The sequence below is a fragment of the Oncorhynchus mykiss genome, chromosome 15, assembly GCF_057628025.1.
Source record: "Oncorhynchus mykiss isolate SJ-2025 chromosome 15, ASM5762802v1, whole genome shotgun sequence".
Lineage (NCBI taxonomy): Eukaryota > Metazoa > Chordata > Actinopteri > Salmoniformes > Salmonidae > Oncorhynchus > Oncorhynchus mykiss.
In genome coordinates this window covers 59,875,001-59,894,864 of record NC_143036.1, presented here as the reverse complement: position 1 = coordinate 59,894,864, position 19,864 = coordinate 59,875,001, and the positions used below count along the sequence as shown (strand labels likewise).

At 48.2% G+C, this 19,864-nt stretch overlaps 1 protein-coding gene across 50 annotated transcripts in view; it reads right to left on the bottom strand.

The window, feature by feature from the left end:
• The window catches only part of LOC110490359 (CUGBP Elav-like family member 2), a 243,817-nt gene that overhangs the window by 31,645 nt on the left and 192,308 nt on the right, over positions 1-19,864 (bottom strand). For 30 of the 50 annotated variants that reach the window (XM_090200495.1, XM_090200500.1, XM_090200484.1 and 27 more), the window contains 4 exons: positions 16,815-16,863; positions 14,903-15,037; positions 11,791-11,820; positions 8,897-8,976 (listed from right to left, as the gene is read on the bottom strand). In XM_090200495.1, the coding sequence (XP_090056621.1) occupies positions 8,897-8,976; positions 11,791-11,820; positions 14,903-15,037; positions 16,815-16,863 (294 nt within the window). The remainder of the gene's footprint in view (positions 1-8,896; positions 8,977-11,790; positions 11,821-14,902; positions 15,038-16,814; positions 16,864-19,864) is intronic. The other 20 variants (XM_090200510.1, XM_090200501.1, XM_090200504.1 and 17 more) reach the window with 1 other exon arrangement.

The following is a 19,864-nucleotide window of genomic DNA, read 5'->3' as shown; positions in this document are numbered from 1 at the left end:
AACAACAAGTGGGACACAATCATGAAGTGGAACGACATTTATTGGATATTTCAAACTTTTTTAACAAATCAAAAACTGAAAAATTGGGCGTGCAAAATTATTCAGCCCCCTTAAGTTAATACTTTGTAGCGCCACCTTTTGCTGCGATTACAGCTGTAAGTCGCTTGGGGTATGTCTCTATCAGTTTTGCACATCGAGAGACTGAATTTTTTTCCCATTCCTCCTTGCAAAACAGCTCGAGCTCAGTGAGGTTGGATGGAGAGCATTGTGAACAGCAGTTTTCAGTTCTTTCCACAGATTCTCGATTGGATTCAGGTCTGGACTTTGACTTGGCCATTCTAACACCTGGATATGTTTATTTTTGAACCATTCCATTGTAGATTTTGCTTTATGTTTTGGATCATTGTCTTGTTGAAAGACAAATCTCCGTCCCAGTCTCAGGTCTTTTGCAGACTCCATCAGGTTTTCTTCCAGAATGGTCCTGTATTTGGCTCCATCCATCTTCCCATCAATTTTAACCATCTTCCCTGTCCCTGCTGAAGAAAAGCAGGCCCAAACCATGATGCTGCCACCACCATGTTTGACAGTGGGGATGGTGTGTTCAGCTGTGTTGCTTTTACGCCAAACATAACGTTTTGCATTGTTGCCAAAAAGTTCAATTTTGGTTTCATCTGACCAGAGCACCTTCTTCCACATGTTTGGTGTGTCTCCCAGGTGGCTTGTGGCAAACTTTAAACAAGACTTTTTATGGATATCTTTAAGAAATGGTTTTCTTCTTGCCACTCTTCCATAAAGGCCAGATTTGTGCAATATACGGCTGATTGTTGTCCTATGGACAGAGTCTCCCACCTCAGCTGTAGATATCTGCAGTTCATCCAGAGTGATCATGGGCCTCTTGGCTGCATCTCTGATCAGTCTTCTCCTTGTATGAGCTGAAAGTTTAGAGGGACGGCCAGGTCTTGGTAGATTTGCAGTGGTCTGATACTCCTTCCATTTCAATATTATCGCTTGCACAGTGCTCCTTGGGATGTTTAAAGCTTGGGAAATCTTTTTGTGTCCAAATCCGGCTTTAAACTTCTTCACAACAGTATCTCGGACCTGCCTGGTGTGTTCCTTGTTCTTCATGATACTCTCTGCGCTTTTAACGGACCTCTGAGACTATCACAGTGCAGGTGCATTTATACGGAGACTTGATTACACACAGGTGGATTGTATTTATCATCATTAGTCATTTAGGTCAACATTGGATCATTCAGAGATCCTCACTGAACTTCTGGAGAGAGTTTGCTGCACTGAAAGTAAAGGGGCTGAATAATTTTGCACGCCCAATTTTTCAGTTTTTGATTTGTTAAAAAAGTTTGAAATATCCAATAAATGTCGTTCCACTTCATGATTGTGTCCCACTTGTTGTTGATTCTTCACAAAAAAATACAGTTTTATATCTTTATGTTTGAAGCCTGAAATGTGGCAAAAGGTCGCAAAGTTCAAGGGGGCCGAATACTTTCGCAAGGCACTGTATTCATTATCCCCTTACACTTGTGTGTATAAGACAGTAGTTTTGGAATTGTTAGTTAGATTACTTGTTGGTTATTACTGCATTGTCGGAACTAGAAGCACAAGCATTTCGCTACACTCGCATTAACATCTGCTAACCATGTGTATGTGACAAATAAAATGTGATTTGATTTGATTTGATCAGCAAACAGTACACAGTAGACAAACAGTACACATTTGACATCAGATTCTAGCAGGGTGAGGCCAGGTGCTGCAGACTGCCATCGCCAATTCATTGATATATGTTGAAGAGGGTGGTGCTTAAGCTGCATCCCTGCCTCACCCCACAGCCATGTGGAAAGAAATGTGTGTTTTTTGCCTATTTTAACCTCACACTTGTTGTTTGTGTACATGTATTTTATAATGTTGTATGTTTTTCCCGCAACACCACTATCTATCAATTTGTATAGCAGATTCTCTTGCCAAATTGAGTAAAAAGTTTTTGGGAAATCAACAAAACATGAGAAGACTTTGCCTTTGTTTTGTTTTGTTTGTTTGTCAGTTAGGGTGTGCAGGGTGAATACGTGGTCTGTTGTACAGTAATTTGGTAATAAGACTATTTGACATTTGCTCAGTACATTGTTTTCCCTGAGGAAATGTACGAGTCTGCTGCTAATGATAATTTTCATTTTTATTTATTTAACATTTATTTAACTAGGCAAGTCAGTTAAGAACAAATTCTTATTTACAATGACGGCCTACTAAAAGGCACAATGCCTTCTGCGGAGACACACAAAGCAGCCACAACTGTCAGTAAGTGTCCATGATTGAGTCTTTGAGATAAAACTGTCCAGTTTGAGTGTTTGTTGCAGCTCGTTCCAGTCGCTAGCTGCAGTGAACTGAAAAGAGGAGCGACCCAGGGATGTGTGCGCTTTTTTTCTTTCTGATTAATTTACCCTATATCACATTAGCATAACCCCCTGAGTCCCTTTCGTGTTTCACACCTGGATTTGTTCTTAACTGACTTGCCTAGTTAAATAAGGATATGATATATGTAGCCTTATATGGTCAGTCAGACTTATACATATAAATGGGTTAGCTGACAATGTGGCAGAAGGCTGTGTGTTGTTGTGACTCTGGATGGCCAGTTAGCTAGCAACAATGACAAGCTGCCATGTGGGGAATCGTAAGTGGCGCGTTTCAGCTATTTTTATCTTGTTCTAGAGTTGTTTTGACTGATGTCACGTCTATGCTAATATGGCTCAAATTTGCTAGCTAGCTAACCGACAACTGTAATGATGTACATTATATCTACAACAGTATGTGGACCCAAATTAGTGGATTCGGCTATTTCAGTCAAACCCGTTGCTGACAGGTGTATAAAATTGAGTACACAGCCATTCAATCTCCATAGTCAAACATTGGCAGTAGAATGTCCTTACTGAAGAGCTCAGTGACTTTCAACGTGGCACCGTCATAGGATGCCACCGTTCCAACAAGTCAGTTCATCAAATTTCTGCCCCGCTAGAGCTGTTATCGTGAATTTGAAACGTCTAGGAGCAACAACGGCTCAGCCGCAAAGTGGTAGGCCACACGAGGCCACAGAACGAGACCGGCGAGTGCTGAAGCGCGTAAAAATCGAGTTCCAAACTGGCTCGGTAAGCAACGTCAGCACAAGACCTGTTCATCAGGAACTTCATGAAATGGGTTTCCATGGCTGAGCACAAGCCTAAGATCACCATGTGCAATGCCAAGCGTTGGCTGAAGTGGTGTAAAGCTTGCCACCAATGGACTCTGGAGCAGTGGAAACGCCTTCTCTGGAGTGATGAATCACGCTTCACCATTTGGCAGTTCGTGAGACGAATCTGTGTTTGGTGGATGCCAGGAGAACGCTACCTCCCTGAGTGCATAGTGTCAAATGCAGTTTGGTGGAAGAGGAATAATGGTCTGGGGATGTTTTTCATGGTTCGGGCTGGGCCCTTAGCTCCAGTGAAGGGAAATCTTAAAGCTAAAGCATACAATGACATTCTAGATGATTCTGTGGGGAACAGTTTGGGGAAGGTTCTTTCCTGTTTCAGCATGAAAATGCCCCCGTGCACAAAGCGAGGTCCATACAGAAATGGTTTGTCGAGATTGGTGTGGAATAACGTGACTGGCCTGCACAGAGCCCTGACCTCAACCCCATCGAACACCTTTGGGATGAATTGGAATGCCGACTGCGAGCCAGGCCTAATCGCCCAACATCAGTGCCCGACCTCTCTAATGCTCTTGTGGCTGAATGGAAGCAAGTCCCCGCAGTTCCAAAACCTAGCGGAAAGCCTTCTCAGAAGAGTGGAGGCTGTTATAGCGGCAAAGGGGGGACCAACTCCATATTAATGCCCATGATTTTGGAATGAGATGTTCGACGAGCAGGTGTCCACATACGTTTGGTCATGTAGTGTATTTGAGAGACAATTGCTCATTGTGCAATTATTATTAGTACTATTTATGGTTTCAAAAAACATTGGAGATGAAATATAGTTTACATATTGTCAATCGTCTAAGCCAATCATCTGTTTTGCCCCATAGTTGCGCATGCGTGAGTTTTGTTACTGAACAACCAACCCGTCATAGGACATATGAGCTTGTTAGTTTTAATGGGCTGGTGGTAAATAGCAGACACAGAGACGGCTGTTTCTCTGCTTATACCTCCCTCACTGTGTCAATCTCTCCATCCCTACATCCCTATTTTTTCTCCCATTAACTTGTCTAGTTTGTCCAGTCTCCAAACATACATGGCTGTGTTTCCTCACTCACAATCCACTTACTGTGTTGTGCGTATCCTTGGTCTCTAGAAGTCCTGATATTAGCCAGGGCCGGCCCTAGCTTTTGGGGGCCCTGAGCGAGATTTGGTTGTGGAGATCAAAACATTTTGGCCCCCCCTCTTGAAAGCAGAGAGAAACATTTACATTTTAAAGTACATTTTCAGTAATTCTACACATTTTGCCATGGGGTGGAGAGCCATTTCTGAGTCATTTTACAGCTAATTTCCTGCAGTTCTAGCCATTTTGACATGGGGTGGAGAGCCATTTCTGAGTCATTTTACAGCTAATTTCCTGCAGTTCTAGCCATTTTGACATGGGGTGGAGAGCCATTTCTGAGTCATTTTACAGCTAATTTCCTGCAGTTCTAGCCATTTTGACATGGGGTGGAGAGCCATTTCTGAGTCATTTTACAGCTAATTTCCTGCAGTTCTAGCCATTTTGACATGGGGTGGAGAGCCATTTCTGAGTCATTTTACAGCTAATTTCCTGCAGTTCTAGCCATTTTGACATGGGGTGGAGAGCCATTTCTGAGTCATTTTACAGCTAATTTCCTGCAGTTCTAGCCATTTTGACATGGGGTGGAGAGCCATTTCTGAGTCATTTTACAGCTAATTTCCTGCAGTTCTAGCCATTTTGACATGGGGTGGAGAGCCATTTCTGAGTCATTTTACAGCTAATTTCCTGCAGTTCTAGCCATTTTGACATGGGGTGGAGAGCCATTTCTGAGTCATTTTACAGCTAATGTCCTGCAGTTCTAGCCATTTTGACATGGGGTGGAGAGCCATTTCTGAGTCATTTTACAGCTAATTTCCTGCAGTTCTAGCCATTTTGACATGGGGTGGAGAGCCATTTCTGAGTCATTTTACAGCTAATTTCCTGCAGTTCTAGCCATTTTGACATGGGGTGGAAAGCCATTTCTGAGTCATTTTACAGCTAATTTCCTGCAGTTCTAGCCATTTTGACATGGGGTGGAGAGCCATTTCTGAGTCATTTTACAGCTAATTTCCTGCAGTTCTAGCCATTTTGACATGGGGTGGAGAGCCATTTCTGAGTCATTTTACAGCTAATTTCCTGCAGTTCTAGCCATTTTGACATGAGGTGGAGAGCCATTTCTGAGTCATTTTACAGCTAATTTCCTGCAGTTCTAGCCATTTTGACATGGGGTGGAGAGCCATTTCTGAGTCATTTTACAGCTAATTTCTTGCAGTTCTAGCCATTTTGACATGGGGCAGAAAGAATATGTGGTAGTTCTAGCCATTTTGACATGGGGCAGAAAGAACATGTGGCAGTTCTAGCCATTTTGACATGGGGCAGAAAGAACATGTGGCAGTTCTAGCCATTTTGACATGGGGCAGAAAGAATATGTGGTAGTTCTAGCCATTTTGACATGGGGCAGAAAGAATATGTGGCAGTTCTAAAGCAAATTTCCTGCACAACCAAATTTTGAAATTGCACCTTGTGTATTCTACTATTCTAAATCTCAACAGTAAGTTGAGTTCCCCCCCACAAAATCTTCTTTGCTTAGGTCACTTATGTCGCTTATACCTGGAGCCGGCCCTGATATTAGCCAGAGCAGAGCGAACAGCCCTCTAACCACTCAAACAGCCTTTATAGGCAGGATGAATATTATACACACAGCCACAAATCACCAGGCTTTACAGAGCACCGTGAGTAACACAAATACAACCACATTAGTCTGCCCTACTTCTCTCTACCGGGAATAGTCAACATCCGCCTCTCTCTCTCTCTCTCTCTGTGTTTGTGTGTGCGCGCATGCGTGCACGTGTGTGTGTGCGTACATGGGTGTGTAAATGAATGTGCTTTCTCGTAAATGACCTGTCCTGTCCATATCCACTTTCATAATGCCGTGACATTTATAAAGTGTGTGTGTGTGTGTGTGTGTGTGTGTGTGTGTGTGTCCTGAATGCCAGAGTATAATGAGAATGGATACGACAGTGACAAGGCCATTAGTGAAAGGCAAAGTCACACAAATACACATAGAAATGCACACACACAGACACACAGGCTCACAATCTAAAACAGTGGGGGACGATAGAGCCAAGACAATAACCAAACTCTATTTACCAATCCTCGTTCGGACCCAAAGTAATTACTTTTAAATTGCAAACTGGGGACATTACAAAAACGGAGCAGCAGTTTGGGTCCTGCCCAGAGCTAGTCAGCAGCATGTTTTTCACATGGAAATTAACATTTGTTCCATTATCATTGTCCACTGCAATCTCTGCCTCCTGTTTGGGGCTTTATGTGTGTGTGAAATATTGGGAAAGTTAACTGGGCCATGGTACAGAAGGTTATGATGGTATAAATAGTATAAACACTGATTAAGAGCAATATGGGGGGTAAACACACAAACTGCAATGCAAAGTCACACACACACACACACACACACACGCACGCACGACACAGACATCATAGACATGTATACAAGCACGTACACACAGACAGACACACACACAATGGTAGATTGTGTGTACATACTGAGACATAAAGGGACGCCACAGACAGCCCTTTTCCTGTCAGGGTCACAGCACATCAATATGGATGGCTACCATCATCCTCAGCCCTTTTCCTGTCAGGGTCACAGCACATCAATATGGATGGCTACCATCATCCTCAGCCCTTTTCCTGTCAGGGTCACAGCACATCAATATGGATGGCTACCATCATCCTCAGCCCTTTTCCTGTCAGGGTCACAGCACATCAATATGGATGGCTACCATCATCCTCAGCCCTTTTCCTGTCAGGGTCACAGCACATCAATATGGATGGCTACCATCATCCTCAGCCCTTTTCCTGTCAGGGTCACAGCACATCAATATGGATGGCTACCATCATCCTCAGCCCTTTTCCTGTCAGGGTCACAGCACATCAATATGGATGGCTACCATCATCCTCAGCCCTTTTCCTGTCAGGGTCACAGCACATCAATATGGATGGCTACCATCATCCTCAGCCCTTTTCCTGTCAGGGTCACAGCACATCAATATGGATGGCTACCATCATCCTCAGCCCTTTTCCTGTCAGGGTCACAGCACATCAATATGGATGGCTACCATCATCCTCAGCCCTTTTCCTGTCAGGGTCACAGCACATCAATATGGATGGCTACCATCATCCTCAGCCCTTTTCCTGTCAGGGTCACAGCACATCAATATGGATGGCTACCATCATCCTCAGCCCTTTTCCTGTCAGGGTCACAGCACATCAATATGGATGGCTACCATCATCCTCAGCCCTTTTCCTGTCAGGGTCACAGCACATCAATATGGATGGCTACCATCATCCTCAGCCATAATGAGAGAGCCACCAAGGTGACTGTCAATCTCTGTCTTTAATACACTGTGTCATTACCAGATCGCTCGCTCGCTCGCACACACACACACACACACACACACACACACACACACACACACACACACACACACACACACACACACACACACACACACACACACACACACACACACACACACACGCCTGACCAAGGCCCTGTAATTCTCCTGCAATCACATCCCTGTCATCTCCTACTGTCAAAAACCCTACAAACTGACAAGGACACCACAGCCCACACAGACACACTCCCAATGGCCATCGCCATGGCAATAGAGAGGTCATAGGGTCACTGATGGGGGTCCTGTCTAAATGTGGGCGTCTATAATGCTGCCTGTCTCATCTCTTCTCTTTCTGAGGAGTGTGACATCCTTAACAGAGCCAGTCAGGCTGATCAGTGTGATCTGGGGTCCTTGCTTATGTTATCTTGTCTGTTTTGACACTTTTTTCCCAATGCTTTTATGTTTTTCTTTTTCTGGGAAGAATGACTGCTGTTCTGAGTTTTGAAAGTGACTTTTCTTCTTTTTCCTACGTTGACATATTTGGCCAAAGGATGACGAGCATGTGACAGCATCCGACAGATTCTATCACACAGAGATGGAGAGAGAGAGAGAGATGGAGAGATGGAGAGAGAGAGAGAGATGGAGAGAGAGATGGAGAGATGGAGAGATGGCGAGAGAGATGGAGAGATGGCGAGAGAGATGGAGAGATGGCGAGAGAGATGGAGAGATGGCGAGAGAGAGAGAGATGGAGAGATGGCGAGAGAGATGGAGAGAGAGATGGAGAGATGGCGAGAGAGAGAGAGATGGAGAGATGCCGAGAGAGATGGAGAGATGGCGAGAGAGAGAGAGATGGAGAGATGGCGAGAGAGATGGAGAGATGGCGAGAGAGATGGAGAGATGGCGAGAGAGAGAGAGATGGAGAGATGGCGAGAGAGAGAGAGATGGAGAGATGGCGAGAGAGATGGAGAGATGGCGAGAGAGAGAGATGGAGAGATGGCGAGAGAGATGGAGAGATGGCGAGAGAGATGGAGAGATGGCGAGAGAGAGAGAGATGGAGAGAGAGATGGTTAGATGGAGAGCGAGAGCGAGAGAGAGAGGTGGAGAATGAGATGACAAAAGATAGAGAGAGAGATTGACAGACATATGGCGAGAGAGAGAGAGATTAACAGATTAAGGGAGAGAGAGAGAGATGGAGAGAGAGAGACGGAGAGAGGAAATTGAAGAGAAAGGGCGAGGGTACAGTACCTCCATAGTCTGAGACTGGTGCATGGCTTTGATTGCATTCTGTGCCATAGCCCTTGTAGAAAAGGTGACAAACGCACATCCTGTAGGGAGGGAGGGGAGGGATGGAGAGATGGTGTGAGGGAGGGAGGGATGGAGAGATGGTGTGAGGGAGGGAGGGAGGGAGAGATTGGTGTGAGGGAGGGAGGGAGGGAGGGAGGGAGGGAGGGAGGGAGGGAGGGAGGGAGGGAGGGAGGGAGGGAGGGAGGGAGGGAGGGAGGGAGAGAGAGAGAGAGAGAGAGAGGGAGGGAGGGAGGGAGGGAGGGAGGGAGGGAGGGAGGGAGGGAGGGAGGGAGGGAGGGAGGGAGGGAGGGAGGGAGGGATGGAGAGATGGTGTGAGGGAGGGAGGGATGGAGAGATGGTGTGAGGGAGGGAGGGAGGGAGGGAGGGAGAGATGGTGGGAGGGGGGAGGAGGGGAGGGATGGAGAGATGTGGGAGGGAGGGAGGAGGGGAGGGATGGAGAGATGTGAGAGGGAGGGAGGAGGGGAGGGATGGAGAGATGTGGGAGGGAGGGAGGAGGGGAGGGATGGAGAGATGGTGTGAGGGAGGGAGGGAGGGATGGTGGGAGGGAGGGATGTGGGAGGGAGGGAGGAGGGGAGGGATGGAGAGATGGTGTGAGGGAGGGAGGGAGGGAGGGAGGGAGGGAGGGAGGGAGGGAGGGACAATGGGATAGGGGGAGAGGAGAAGGAACGGGAGGAGGAAGAGGACAATGGGATAGGGGGAGAGGAGAAGGAACGGGAGAAGGAAGAGGACAATGGGATAGGGGGAGAAGAGAAGGAACGGGAGGAGGGAGAGGACAATGGGATAGGGGGAGAAGAGAAGGAACGGGAGGAGGAAGAGGACAATGGGATAGGGGAGAAGAGAAGGAACGGGAGGAGGGAGAGGACAATGGGATAGGGGGAGAAGAGAAGGAACGGGAGGAGGAAGAGGACAATGGGATAGAGGGAGAGGAGAAGGAACGGGAGGAGGAAGAGGACAATGGGATAGGGGGAGAAGAGAAGGAACGGGAGGAGGGAGAGGACAATGGGATAGGGGGAGAAGAGAAGGAACGGGAGGAGGAAGAGGACAATGGGATAGAGGGAGAAGAGAAGGAACGGGAGGAGGGAGAGGACAATGGGATAGGGGGAGAGGAGAAGGAACGGGAGGAGGAAGAGGACAATGGGATAGGGGGAGAAGAGAAGGAACGGGAGGAGGAAGAGGACAATGGGATAGAGGGAGAAGAGAAGGAACGGGAGGAGGGAGAGGACAATGGGATAGAGGGAGAGGAGAAGGAACGGGAGGAGGAAGAGGACAATGGGATAGAGGAAGAGGAGAAGGAACGGGAGGAGGAAGAGGACAATGGGATAGGGGGAGAAGAGAAGGAACGGGAGGAGGGAGAGGACAATGGGATAGGGGGAGAAGAGAAGGAACGGGAGGAGGAAGAGGACAATGGGATAGAGGGAGAAGAGAAGGAACGGGAGGAGGGAGAGGACAATGGGATAGGGGGAGAGGAGAAGGAACGGGAGGAGGAAGAGGACAATGGGATAGGGGGAGAAGAGAAGGAACGGGAGGAGGAAGAGGACAATGGGATAGGGGGAGAGGAGAAGGAACGGGAGGAGGAAGAGGACAATGGGATAGAGGGAGAGGAGAAGGAACGGGAGGAGGAAGAGGACAATGGGATAGGGGGAGAAGAGAAGGAACGGGAGGAGGGAGAGGACAATGGGATAGATGGAGAGGAGAAGGAACGGGAGGAGGAAGAGGACAATGGGATAGGGGGAGAAGAGAAGGAACGGGAGGAGGGAGAGGACAATGGGATCGAGGGAGAGGAGAAGGAACGGGAGGAGGAAGAGGACAATGGGATAGGGGGAGAGGAGAAGGAACGGGAGGAGGAAGAGGACAATGGGATAGAGGGAGAGGAGAAGGAACGGGAGGAGGAAGAGGACAATGGGATAGAGGAAGAGGAGAAGGAACGGGAGGAGGAAGAGGACAATGGGATAGAGGGAGAGGAGAAGGAACGGGAGGAGGAAGAGGAGGAGACAAGAAAAACAAGACAAGACAAAAGGGTTGGACACGTCGTTGTTATAAACCCAAAACAGAGATTGTACAGAGAACTAAACAAGCAGACAACAGTGTTTTCAGGTTGCTAAGGAACAACAGCCAAAGAGCACAGCTAGCACCATGACGACCACACCCAACCCCATCTACAATAGGACAACTCCAATCAGAATCAGTAAGAGTTTTGATTGGCAGGTTGTCGTGCGCCAATGGGGATGGCTGTTGATGACTTGAGCATTGAGATGAGGTGGGGTGGTTGAAGCTCCCTCCCTCCCTCTTCATCTTTCCCAGCCTCTTTCTTTCTCTCTCTGCCCATCTCTCTCTCGCTCCTACACAGAAATAACTGGTTGTACTAGTATCCTCCCACTCTTCATCTTCCCCAGTCACTCTTCCTCCCACTCTTCTAGAGAATGTAAATCTGTCCAATTTGCATTAAAACGATTTGAACTCATTAGGCCTGCATTGTGTGTCTGATTGGATGCCCCCTCTTCCTCCTCTCCCTCCCTCTCTCTCTCTCCCCCCTCCTTCTCTCTTACTGTCCTATTCTGGGACATGAAGCCGACAAGAGAGAGAGGGGAGGGAGCCGGGGCGGGGCGGACGACTGTGACAAACCGTCTCTAGGGTTCTATGAAGAATGCATTCTGAAAAGACATCACAGAAAATCACACAAATTGAGCAAATCTTGGGGGAGGGAGGGAGAGTGCATGTGGCGGGCAGAATGGTGCACATTCTTTGGGAACTCTTAACTATTTGGCGATTTGGAGTTTGATCGGTTGGATCAAAATTGTTGGGTAATAGACTAGTATTAAATTAAATGGTATTACCCTTAACGTTGGCTTCCCGCTGGCTGAGGCCTGTTGGTTGGGGAGTGATCAGAGAGAGGCAGTGTCAATATACTGGAGGAGAGCTTCAACACCCCCACCCCCCAAGCTAACACGCTAACACACTAACACACAGTGAGCCATGCTAGCAGTAGTAGCACAGCCGTCCCCAGACCCACTCCACACACACTTTGTAGCTAGCTGACTGCACAGGATACAGTTAGCTAGCTAGCAGACAGGTCATCTAGTCAGAACTGTGTGCATGGGGTGGGGGTGGACGGATGGAAAGAGAGACAGAAAGAGAAAGAATACGAGTGAGTGTGTGTGTGAGAGAGAGCGAGAGAGAGACAGAAAGAGAGAGTATACGAGTGAGTGAATGGGTGAGTGTGTGTGTGTGAGAGAGAGACAGAGAGAGAGAGAGAGAGAGAGACAGAGAGAGCGAGAGAGAGAGAGAGAAACAGAGAGGATGGAGGGGAGGAAGACGAGTGAGAAAGGGAATGAAGGAGAGAACAGATGAGTGTCTGTGATTCCTCCTCTACCTTTATGATTGTCTCGTCCTCTGTGACAGAACAGGGTTGAGGGTTAGGGATAGTCTAGACTATTCATTATGGGCCTGCCTAACAGCACCCATAAAACCTAACCAGGTCTGTGCTGTAGCAAGATGTGGCAGATGAAGTTGCCTTGGGGTTAAAGTGTGAGAAGACTGTCCAGGGTCTTGCTGATCTGGCATCAGTTGAGAAAGGCCAAGGTCGGTCATCTTTGAGCAAGTTAGAGAAACTAATGTGGGGTAATTCTAGATGGGCCAACATCTTTAAAATAGCTTGAAAAACCTCAGAGTACATGACCCAGTTGTTATGCTACAGAGAGAATCCCCCGGTTAAGGTGACCTGCTAGACTGGGTCTTTTTAATCTACTCTCAGTCTTTCACCAACTCTTAAAAGGCCAGGCAGTTCCTGTGGACTCGCCATTGAAATACTGTTTACTGGCCGTTATACCATAGAACCAATGAGGCATTTTACAATAGAAGACAGACATTCTCTCTTTCTTCCACCAAAATGCGTTCGTTAGTTTCCGAGCCTGTTCCTTCGTTCGATACCCAAAATAAACCCCTCTGTTGATCTGAACCATATTACGGTCAGTGATAAAAAATGTCCTGATAAAAGCTTCTCTTTCCATTCCAGTATGTTTTTCACCATCCAGCGAAGAAGATGGGATTTAGCCGCCTAGCCGACGCTATAAATATCTAGCGGGCCGCATCCTGTCGTCATGCAGCGGGCTCCGATAGGAGAGGAGAAAGAGAACAGTCCTTTCATGAATGTAGGGTAGCTCCCCAGGCCCAGCCGTGGATCCACCAGTGGTGTGATCCATATTTTATTAATAGTGGGTGGCGGAACAGAACAGGCTTCTGATTGATACTGTGGTTTAATAGCAGCTCCGTGTTCGCGCAGAGCCAGGTGGGACAGGCAGACCCACTTGAAGGCCTATTTATCTGCAGCCTCACTCTGATTCATGTATTTACTGCTCTGGACCAGGCTAGACTAAGACTGCTCTGACAGGCATGTTAAGAAGCCTGGGGTTTGTGGAGGTTATGTGCAGTAAAGGGGGACAGACCGAGGTTCTAATATTCATGAGGACAACAGACACGTGATTGAGAAGAAGAGAGAGAGAGAAAGAGAGAGAGAGAGAGAGAGAGAGAGGGGAGGATGAAGGGACAGGAGGACAGAGAGAGAGGGGAGGATGAAGGGACAGGAGGACAGAGAGAGAGTGGAGGACTGAGTGTGTGTGATAGTAGAGTATTAGAGACGGCTAGTGGCTAGAGGCACCTTGAGGAGAAAAGAAGAGACCTTCAGATAATGAGAGACGGTCAACAGTAACAGAAAGAACAACCGACACACCCACAGAGAAACACACAGCAACCGACACATCCACAGAGAAACACACACAACTGACACATCCACAGAGAAACACACAGCAACCGACACATCCACAGAGAAACACACAGCAACCGACACATCCACAGAGAAACACACAGCAACCGACACATCCACAGAGAAACACACACAACTGACACATCCACAGAGAAACACACAGCAACTGACACATCCACAGAGAAACACACACAACTGACACATCCACAGAGAAACAAACAACAACCGACAAATCCACAGAGAAACACACAACAACCGACACACCCACAGAGAAACACACAGCAACCGACATATCCACAGAGAAACACACAGCAACCGACACATCCACAAAGAAACACACAGCAACCGACACATCCACAGAGAAACACACAGCAACTGACACATCCACAGAGAAACACACACAACTGACACATCCACAGAGAAACAAACAACAACCGACAAATCCACAGAGAAACACACAACAACCGACACACCCACAGAGAAACACACAGCAACCGACATATCCACAGAGAAACACACAGCAACCGACACATCCACAGAGAAACACACAGCAACCGACACATCCACAGAGAAACACACAGCAACCGACACATCCACAGAGAAACACACACAACTGACACATCCACAGAGAAACACACACAACTGACACATCCACAGAGAAACACACAACAACAGACACATCCACAGAGAACCACACAACAACAGACACATCCACAGAGAAACACACATCAACTGACACGCCCACAGAGAAACACACAACAACAGACACATCCACATAAACCTGTGTGACGATGACAGTGACAGCCAGGTGTGACGCCGAGCAGAACAGACAGTTTGGTTTGGCAGACCCCGCCCCATCTCCTCAGCACATAGAGACCACAGAGGGAGGGGGAGGGAGGAGAGGAGGCAGGGGGATTGGAGGGGGTGAAGGGGGGGTGGGGGCAGTGAAGAGGAGATTGACTCAGGGGGACACTGCACTGCTGATTGCGTAGTAGGTCTATGGTTGGCCAAAAGCGAGGGAGAACATATTTTCTCCTTCTGCCTAGAGAACTGTCAGGGGAGGGATAAGGGGCTCAGAACTGAATAGGGGGTGGATATAATAGATTGGAGGGGTGAAAAGGATGGTGGGTAAGGGAGGAGGGGGTCAGGGTGAGTGTGTATATGGACGGAGCCCAAGAAACACACACCTCTGCTGAGTCCGTCGGGCCCTCGCAGGATCCGGCACTCCTCGATCTGTCCGAACGCAGAGAACATGACTCGGATGTCGTTCTCATTGCATTTCTTCGACACCATGCCGATGAACAGCTTCCTGTCCTCCACCGCTGCAGGGGAAGAGAGGAAGACATTCAAATGGGTGAGAAACACAAAAAAAAGGAGACGAGAGAGAGAGAGAGTTTCAGCATTTCATCTGCAGGCTGTGATCAATGTCTCATTACCACTTCAACACCAAGTCTCTGTGCGACTCTCTCTCTCGATTCGTTCCTCTCTCCCTCTATTCGTTTCTCTCTCTCCATCTCCTCCTCTCCCATCTCTCCGGGTTTCTTTTTGTCTGCCTGCCCCTCCTCCTCTTCCTCCTCCTCCTGTTTAATCCTTTTCTCTCTGACCCAATCGCTCCATTTAACTTGCAATACCTCGGCCTGTGTAACAGTGTGCGTGTGTGTGTGCGTGTGTGTGTGTGAGAGAGAGACAGGGACACTTACTGTTTCTTATCTCTGTGTGTGTATGACCGTGGGAAAGAGACAAGAGAGAGAAAGTGTGTATGTGTTGCTCACCGTTCAGAGTAATGCTAATTCAATTCATTTTTAATGAGGAAACTGTCAGCTCTTACCGGGAGGCGAAAGAGATAAGCGGTCTGTTGCACTCTGGGAAATCAATAGAGCACTTGTTTATTTTGCTGTTTGAATTGTTTGTGCGTTTAAAAAAAACAACACTGGGAAGATAAGTGTTGTTTCAAAGGCTTCCAACTCGGCTGTGTACGTTCGCTCACTATCAGCACTGTAATGAATTAACAGAGAAGAGGATATGGAGAAACCGCAGAGACATCCTTAACGGTGACTAAACATCTGTTAGCCGACCCGAGTCCGAGTTAGTGACCTATCGGGAAGCAGAGAAACAGCGTTTTACTGATTCCAGATCAGATTTGAAGAAAGAAAGCGGAAAGTGAAGACGGGCTATCGATACAGCAGTGTGGCGAAGGCAAACACACGCGCGAGCACACACACACACACCTCTTGGTTGACTAAAGCAACAAACCGCTTAGCGACAATTCGTCATGGTTATAGCAACTCCAATAAAGGTCTATGGAACGTACTATCATTAGAAAGACGAATACATTTCATATGGCCGTACTTTACTATCTCCCATTACGGTGGATGATGACTGCAGCCACAGCCGGCTGGAGCTTTACTCAGCTCTCATCATCGTTACCGAGACAGATATATCTTACCAAGTCCTATTTCATAACCTCACAGAAGACGTCTGGAGCGGGAAAGCATTATTAAGGTCTCATCATGACTTATATGGATGGAGCTATAGGTTTCGAGTGCATTGTATTCCCTTAGTGGGTCGAGTCTAGAAGATGTGGCTACGAGCGTCTTTATTAAGCTTTAAGTGATGCCTGTGTGCTGTCAGTGGCTTTATGACACTCCTCTGTCTCTCTGGGTGGAGCTCAGCCAGTACTGTCCCGTCTGTCCCAATGTTATTACCCTCAATCCTTCTATACTTTCAGTGGTCCAGCGGATGAGGAAAAGAGGCTATTAGTATTGGGACGTGGTCCCTGTCTGGCTTCTCTCAGATACAGAAAAGCTTTATGGCTGGATAAATGGGGTTGTAACCGCATCTGCAATAGAGCCATTTGTCTGTGTGTGTGTGTGTGTGTGTGTGTGTGTGAGAGAGTGAGAGAGTGAGAGAGAGACGCAGGGAGAAAGGCTGGTTCACTGTGGGGCCAAAACAGTTGAACTCTCCCTGACCCCCCCTCCCTGAACACTTTAATAATTCATACATCTCTCTTTCTCTCTCTGAAACAGGATCACTGAGCCACAGACACACACACACACACACGACCATGCAATACTCAGCCCAGTGTGTGTGATCACTCACCGTTTGATTTCTCACTGTCTGCAGGCTTCATCTGAATGGGATGGTGCATCTGGAAAAGACAGGACAAACACACCTTTACAATACTATACCGACACACACACACACACACACACACACACACACACACACACACACACACACACACACACACACACACACACACACACACACACACACACACACACACACACACCCCTAGTGAGGATTGCACACACTTAGAGATCACATGCAATACATCAGACACTAAAGAGAATCTCTGAAGTCGCGTAGGAAACACACACACTGTGACAGACATCGTCCAGGTGTGTCCCTCGTACCCTTGTTGCAGGTTTAGAGAGGTTGAATAGAGGTGATTGATTGAGGAGTGTTTTTTTGTTGTTAGTGAGAACATGCAAACACATCACAGACAAGATGGCTGTCACACACCTCTCTCTCTCCCTCCCCCCAAGGGGCTTTATTGGCATGGGAAACTGTCCGTGTGTCCGTCTACCTGTCCGTGTGTCCGTCTACCTGTTCGTGTGTCTGTCTGCCTGTCCGTGTGTCCGTGTGCCTGTCCGTGTGTCCGTCTACCTGTCCGTGTGTCCGTCTACCTGTCCGTGTGTCCGTCTGCCTGTCCGTGTGTCCGTCTGCCTGTCCGTGCGTCCGTCTACCTGTCCGTGTGTCCGTCTACCTGCCCGTGTGTCCGTCCGTGTGTCCGTCTACCTGTCCGTGTGTCCGTCTACCTGTCCGTGTGCCCGTCTACCTGCCCGTGTGTCCGTCCTCGTGTCCGTCTGCCTGTCCGTGTGTCCGTCATCGTGTCCGTCTGCCTGTCCGTGTGTCCGTCTACCTGTCCTCGTGTCCGTCTACCTATCCGTGTGTCCATCTACCTGTCCGTGTCCGTCCTCGTGTCCGTCTACCTGTCCGAGTGTCCGTCTACCTGTGTGTGTCCGTCTACCTGTCAGTGTCTGTCCTCGTGTCTGTCTACCTGTCCGTGTGTCTGTCCTCGTATCCATGTGTCCGTCTACCTGTCCGTGTGTCCGTCTACCTGTCCGTGCGTCCGTCTACCTGTCCGTGTGTCCGTCTACCTGTCCGTGTGTCCGTCTACCTGTCCGTGTGTCCGTCCTCGTGTCCGTCTACCTGTCCGAGTGTCCGTCTACGTCCGTCTACCTGTCCGTGTCTGTCCTCGTGTCCGTCTACCTGTCCGTGTGTCTGTCCTCGTATCCATGTGTCCGGCTACCTGTCCGTGTGTCCGTCCTCGTGTCCGTCTGCCTGTCCGTGTGTCCGTCTACCTCTCCGTGTGTCCATCTACCTGTCCGTGTGTCCATCTACCTGTCCGTGTGTCCGTCCTCGTGTCCGTCTAACTGTCCGTGTGTCCGTCTACCTGTCTGTGTGTCTGTCCTCGTGTCCATGTGTCCGTCTACCTGTCCGTGTGTCCGTCCACGTGTCCGTCTGCCTGTCCGTGTGTCCGTCTACCTGTCCGTGTGTCCGTCTGAGTGTCCGTCTGAGTGTCCGTCCATTCGTCTGTGTGTCTCTGACTGTGTCTGTGACTGTCTGTCTCTGTGACTGTCTGTCTCTGTCACTGTCTCTGTGACTGTCTGCCTCTGTCTCTGGGTCGGTCTGTGTGTCTGTCTGTCTGTCGGTGTGTGTCTGTGTCTGTATGGCTGTGTCTATCTGTCTGTTACTGTCTGTATGGCTGTGTCTATCTGTCTGTTTGTCTGTCTGTGTCGGTGTCTGTCGTTTGGTGTATGTCTGTGTTTCTGTCTGTGTGTCTGTCTGTCGGTCTGTTTATCTGTCTGTTACTGTCTGTATGGCTGTGTCTATCTGTCTGTATGTCTGTATGTCTGTCGGTTGGTGTATGTCTGTCGGTGTCTGTCTGTGTGTCTGTCTGTCTGTCTGTCGGTGTGTGTCTGTGTCTGTACGGCTGTGTCTGTCTTTCTGTATGTCTGTCTGTGTCGGTGTCTGTCGGTTGGTGTCTGTCTGTCGGTCGGTCTGTCTATCTGTCTGTTACTGTCTGTATGGCTGTGACTATCTGTCTGTATGTCTGTCTCTGTCGGTGTATGTCGGTGTCTGTCGGTTGGTGTATGTCTGTCGGTGTCTGTCTGTGTTTCTGTCTGTCTGTCTGTGTCTCTATCTGTGTCTGTCTGTCAGTCTGTATGTGTCTGTGTCGGTCTGTCTGTCCGTGTCAGGCTGTGTCTGTCTGTCTGTCTGTCTGTCTGTCTGTCTGTCTGTGTTCCTGTCTGTGTCTGTCTGTCAGTCTGTCTGTGTCTGTCAGTTTGTATGTGTCTGTCAGTCTGTATGCGTGTCAGTCTGTCTGTGTCTGTCTGTCTGTCGGTGTGTGTCTGTGTCTGTATGGCTGTGTCTATCTGTCTGTTACTGTCTGTATGGCTGTGTCTATCTGTCTGTATATCTGTCTGTGTTGGTGTCTGTCGGTTGGTGTATGTCTGTCGGTGTTTGTCTGTGTTTCTGTCTGTCTGTCTGTGTTTCTGTCTGTCTGTCTGTCTCTCTGTCTGTCTGTTTGTCTGTCTGTATGGCTGTGACTATCTGTCTGTCTGTCTGTCTGTCTGCTTGTCTGTGTCTCTATCTGTGTCTGTCGGTCTGTGTCTGTCTGTCAGTCTGTATGTGTCTGTCAGTCTGTATGTGTCTGTCAGTCTGTATGTGTCGGTCTGTCTGTCCGTGTCAGGCTGTGTCTGTCTGTCTGTCTGTCTGCCTGTCTGTGTCTCTATCTGTGTCTCTATCTGTGTCTGTCGGTCTGTGTCTGTCTGTCAGTCTGTATGTGTCTGTCAGTCTGTATGTGTCTGTCAGTCTGTATGTGTCGGTCTGTCTGTCCGTGTCAGGCTGTGTCTGTCTGTCTGTCTGTCTGTCTGTCAGTCTGTATGTGTCTGTCAGTCTGTATGTGTCTGTCAGTCTGTCTGCCGGTGTGTGTCTGTATGGCTGTGTCTATCTGTCTGTATATCTGTCTGTATGTTTGTCTGTGTCTGTGTCTGTCGGTGTCTGTCGGTTGGTGTCTGTCTATCTGTCTGTTACTGTCTGTATGGCTTTGTCTATCTGTCTGTCTGTCTGTCTGTCTGCCT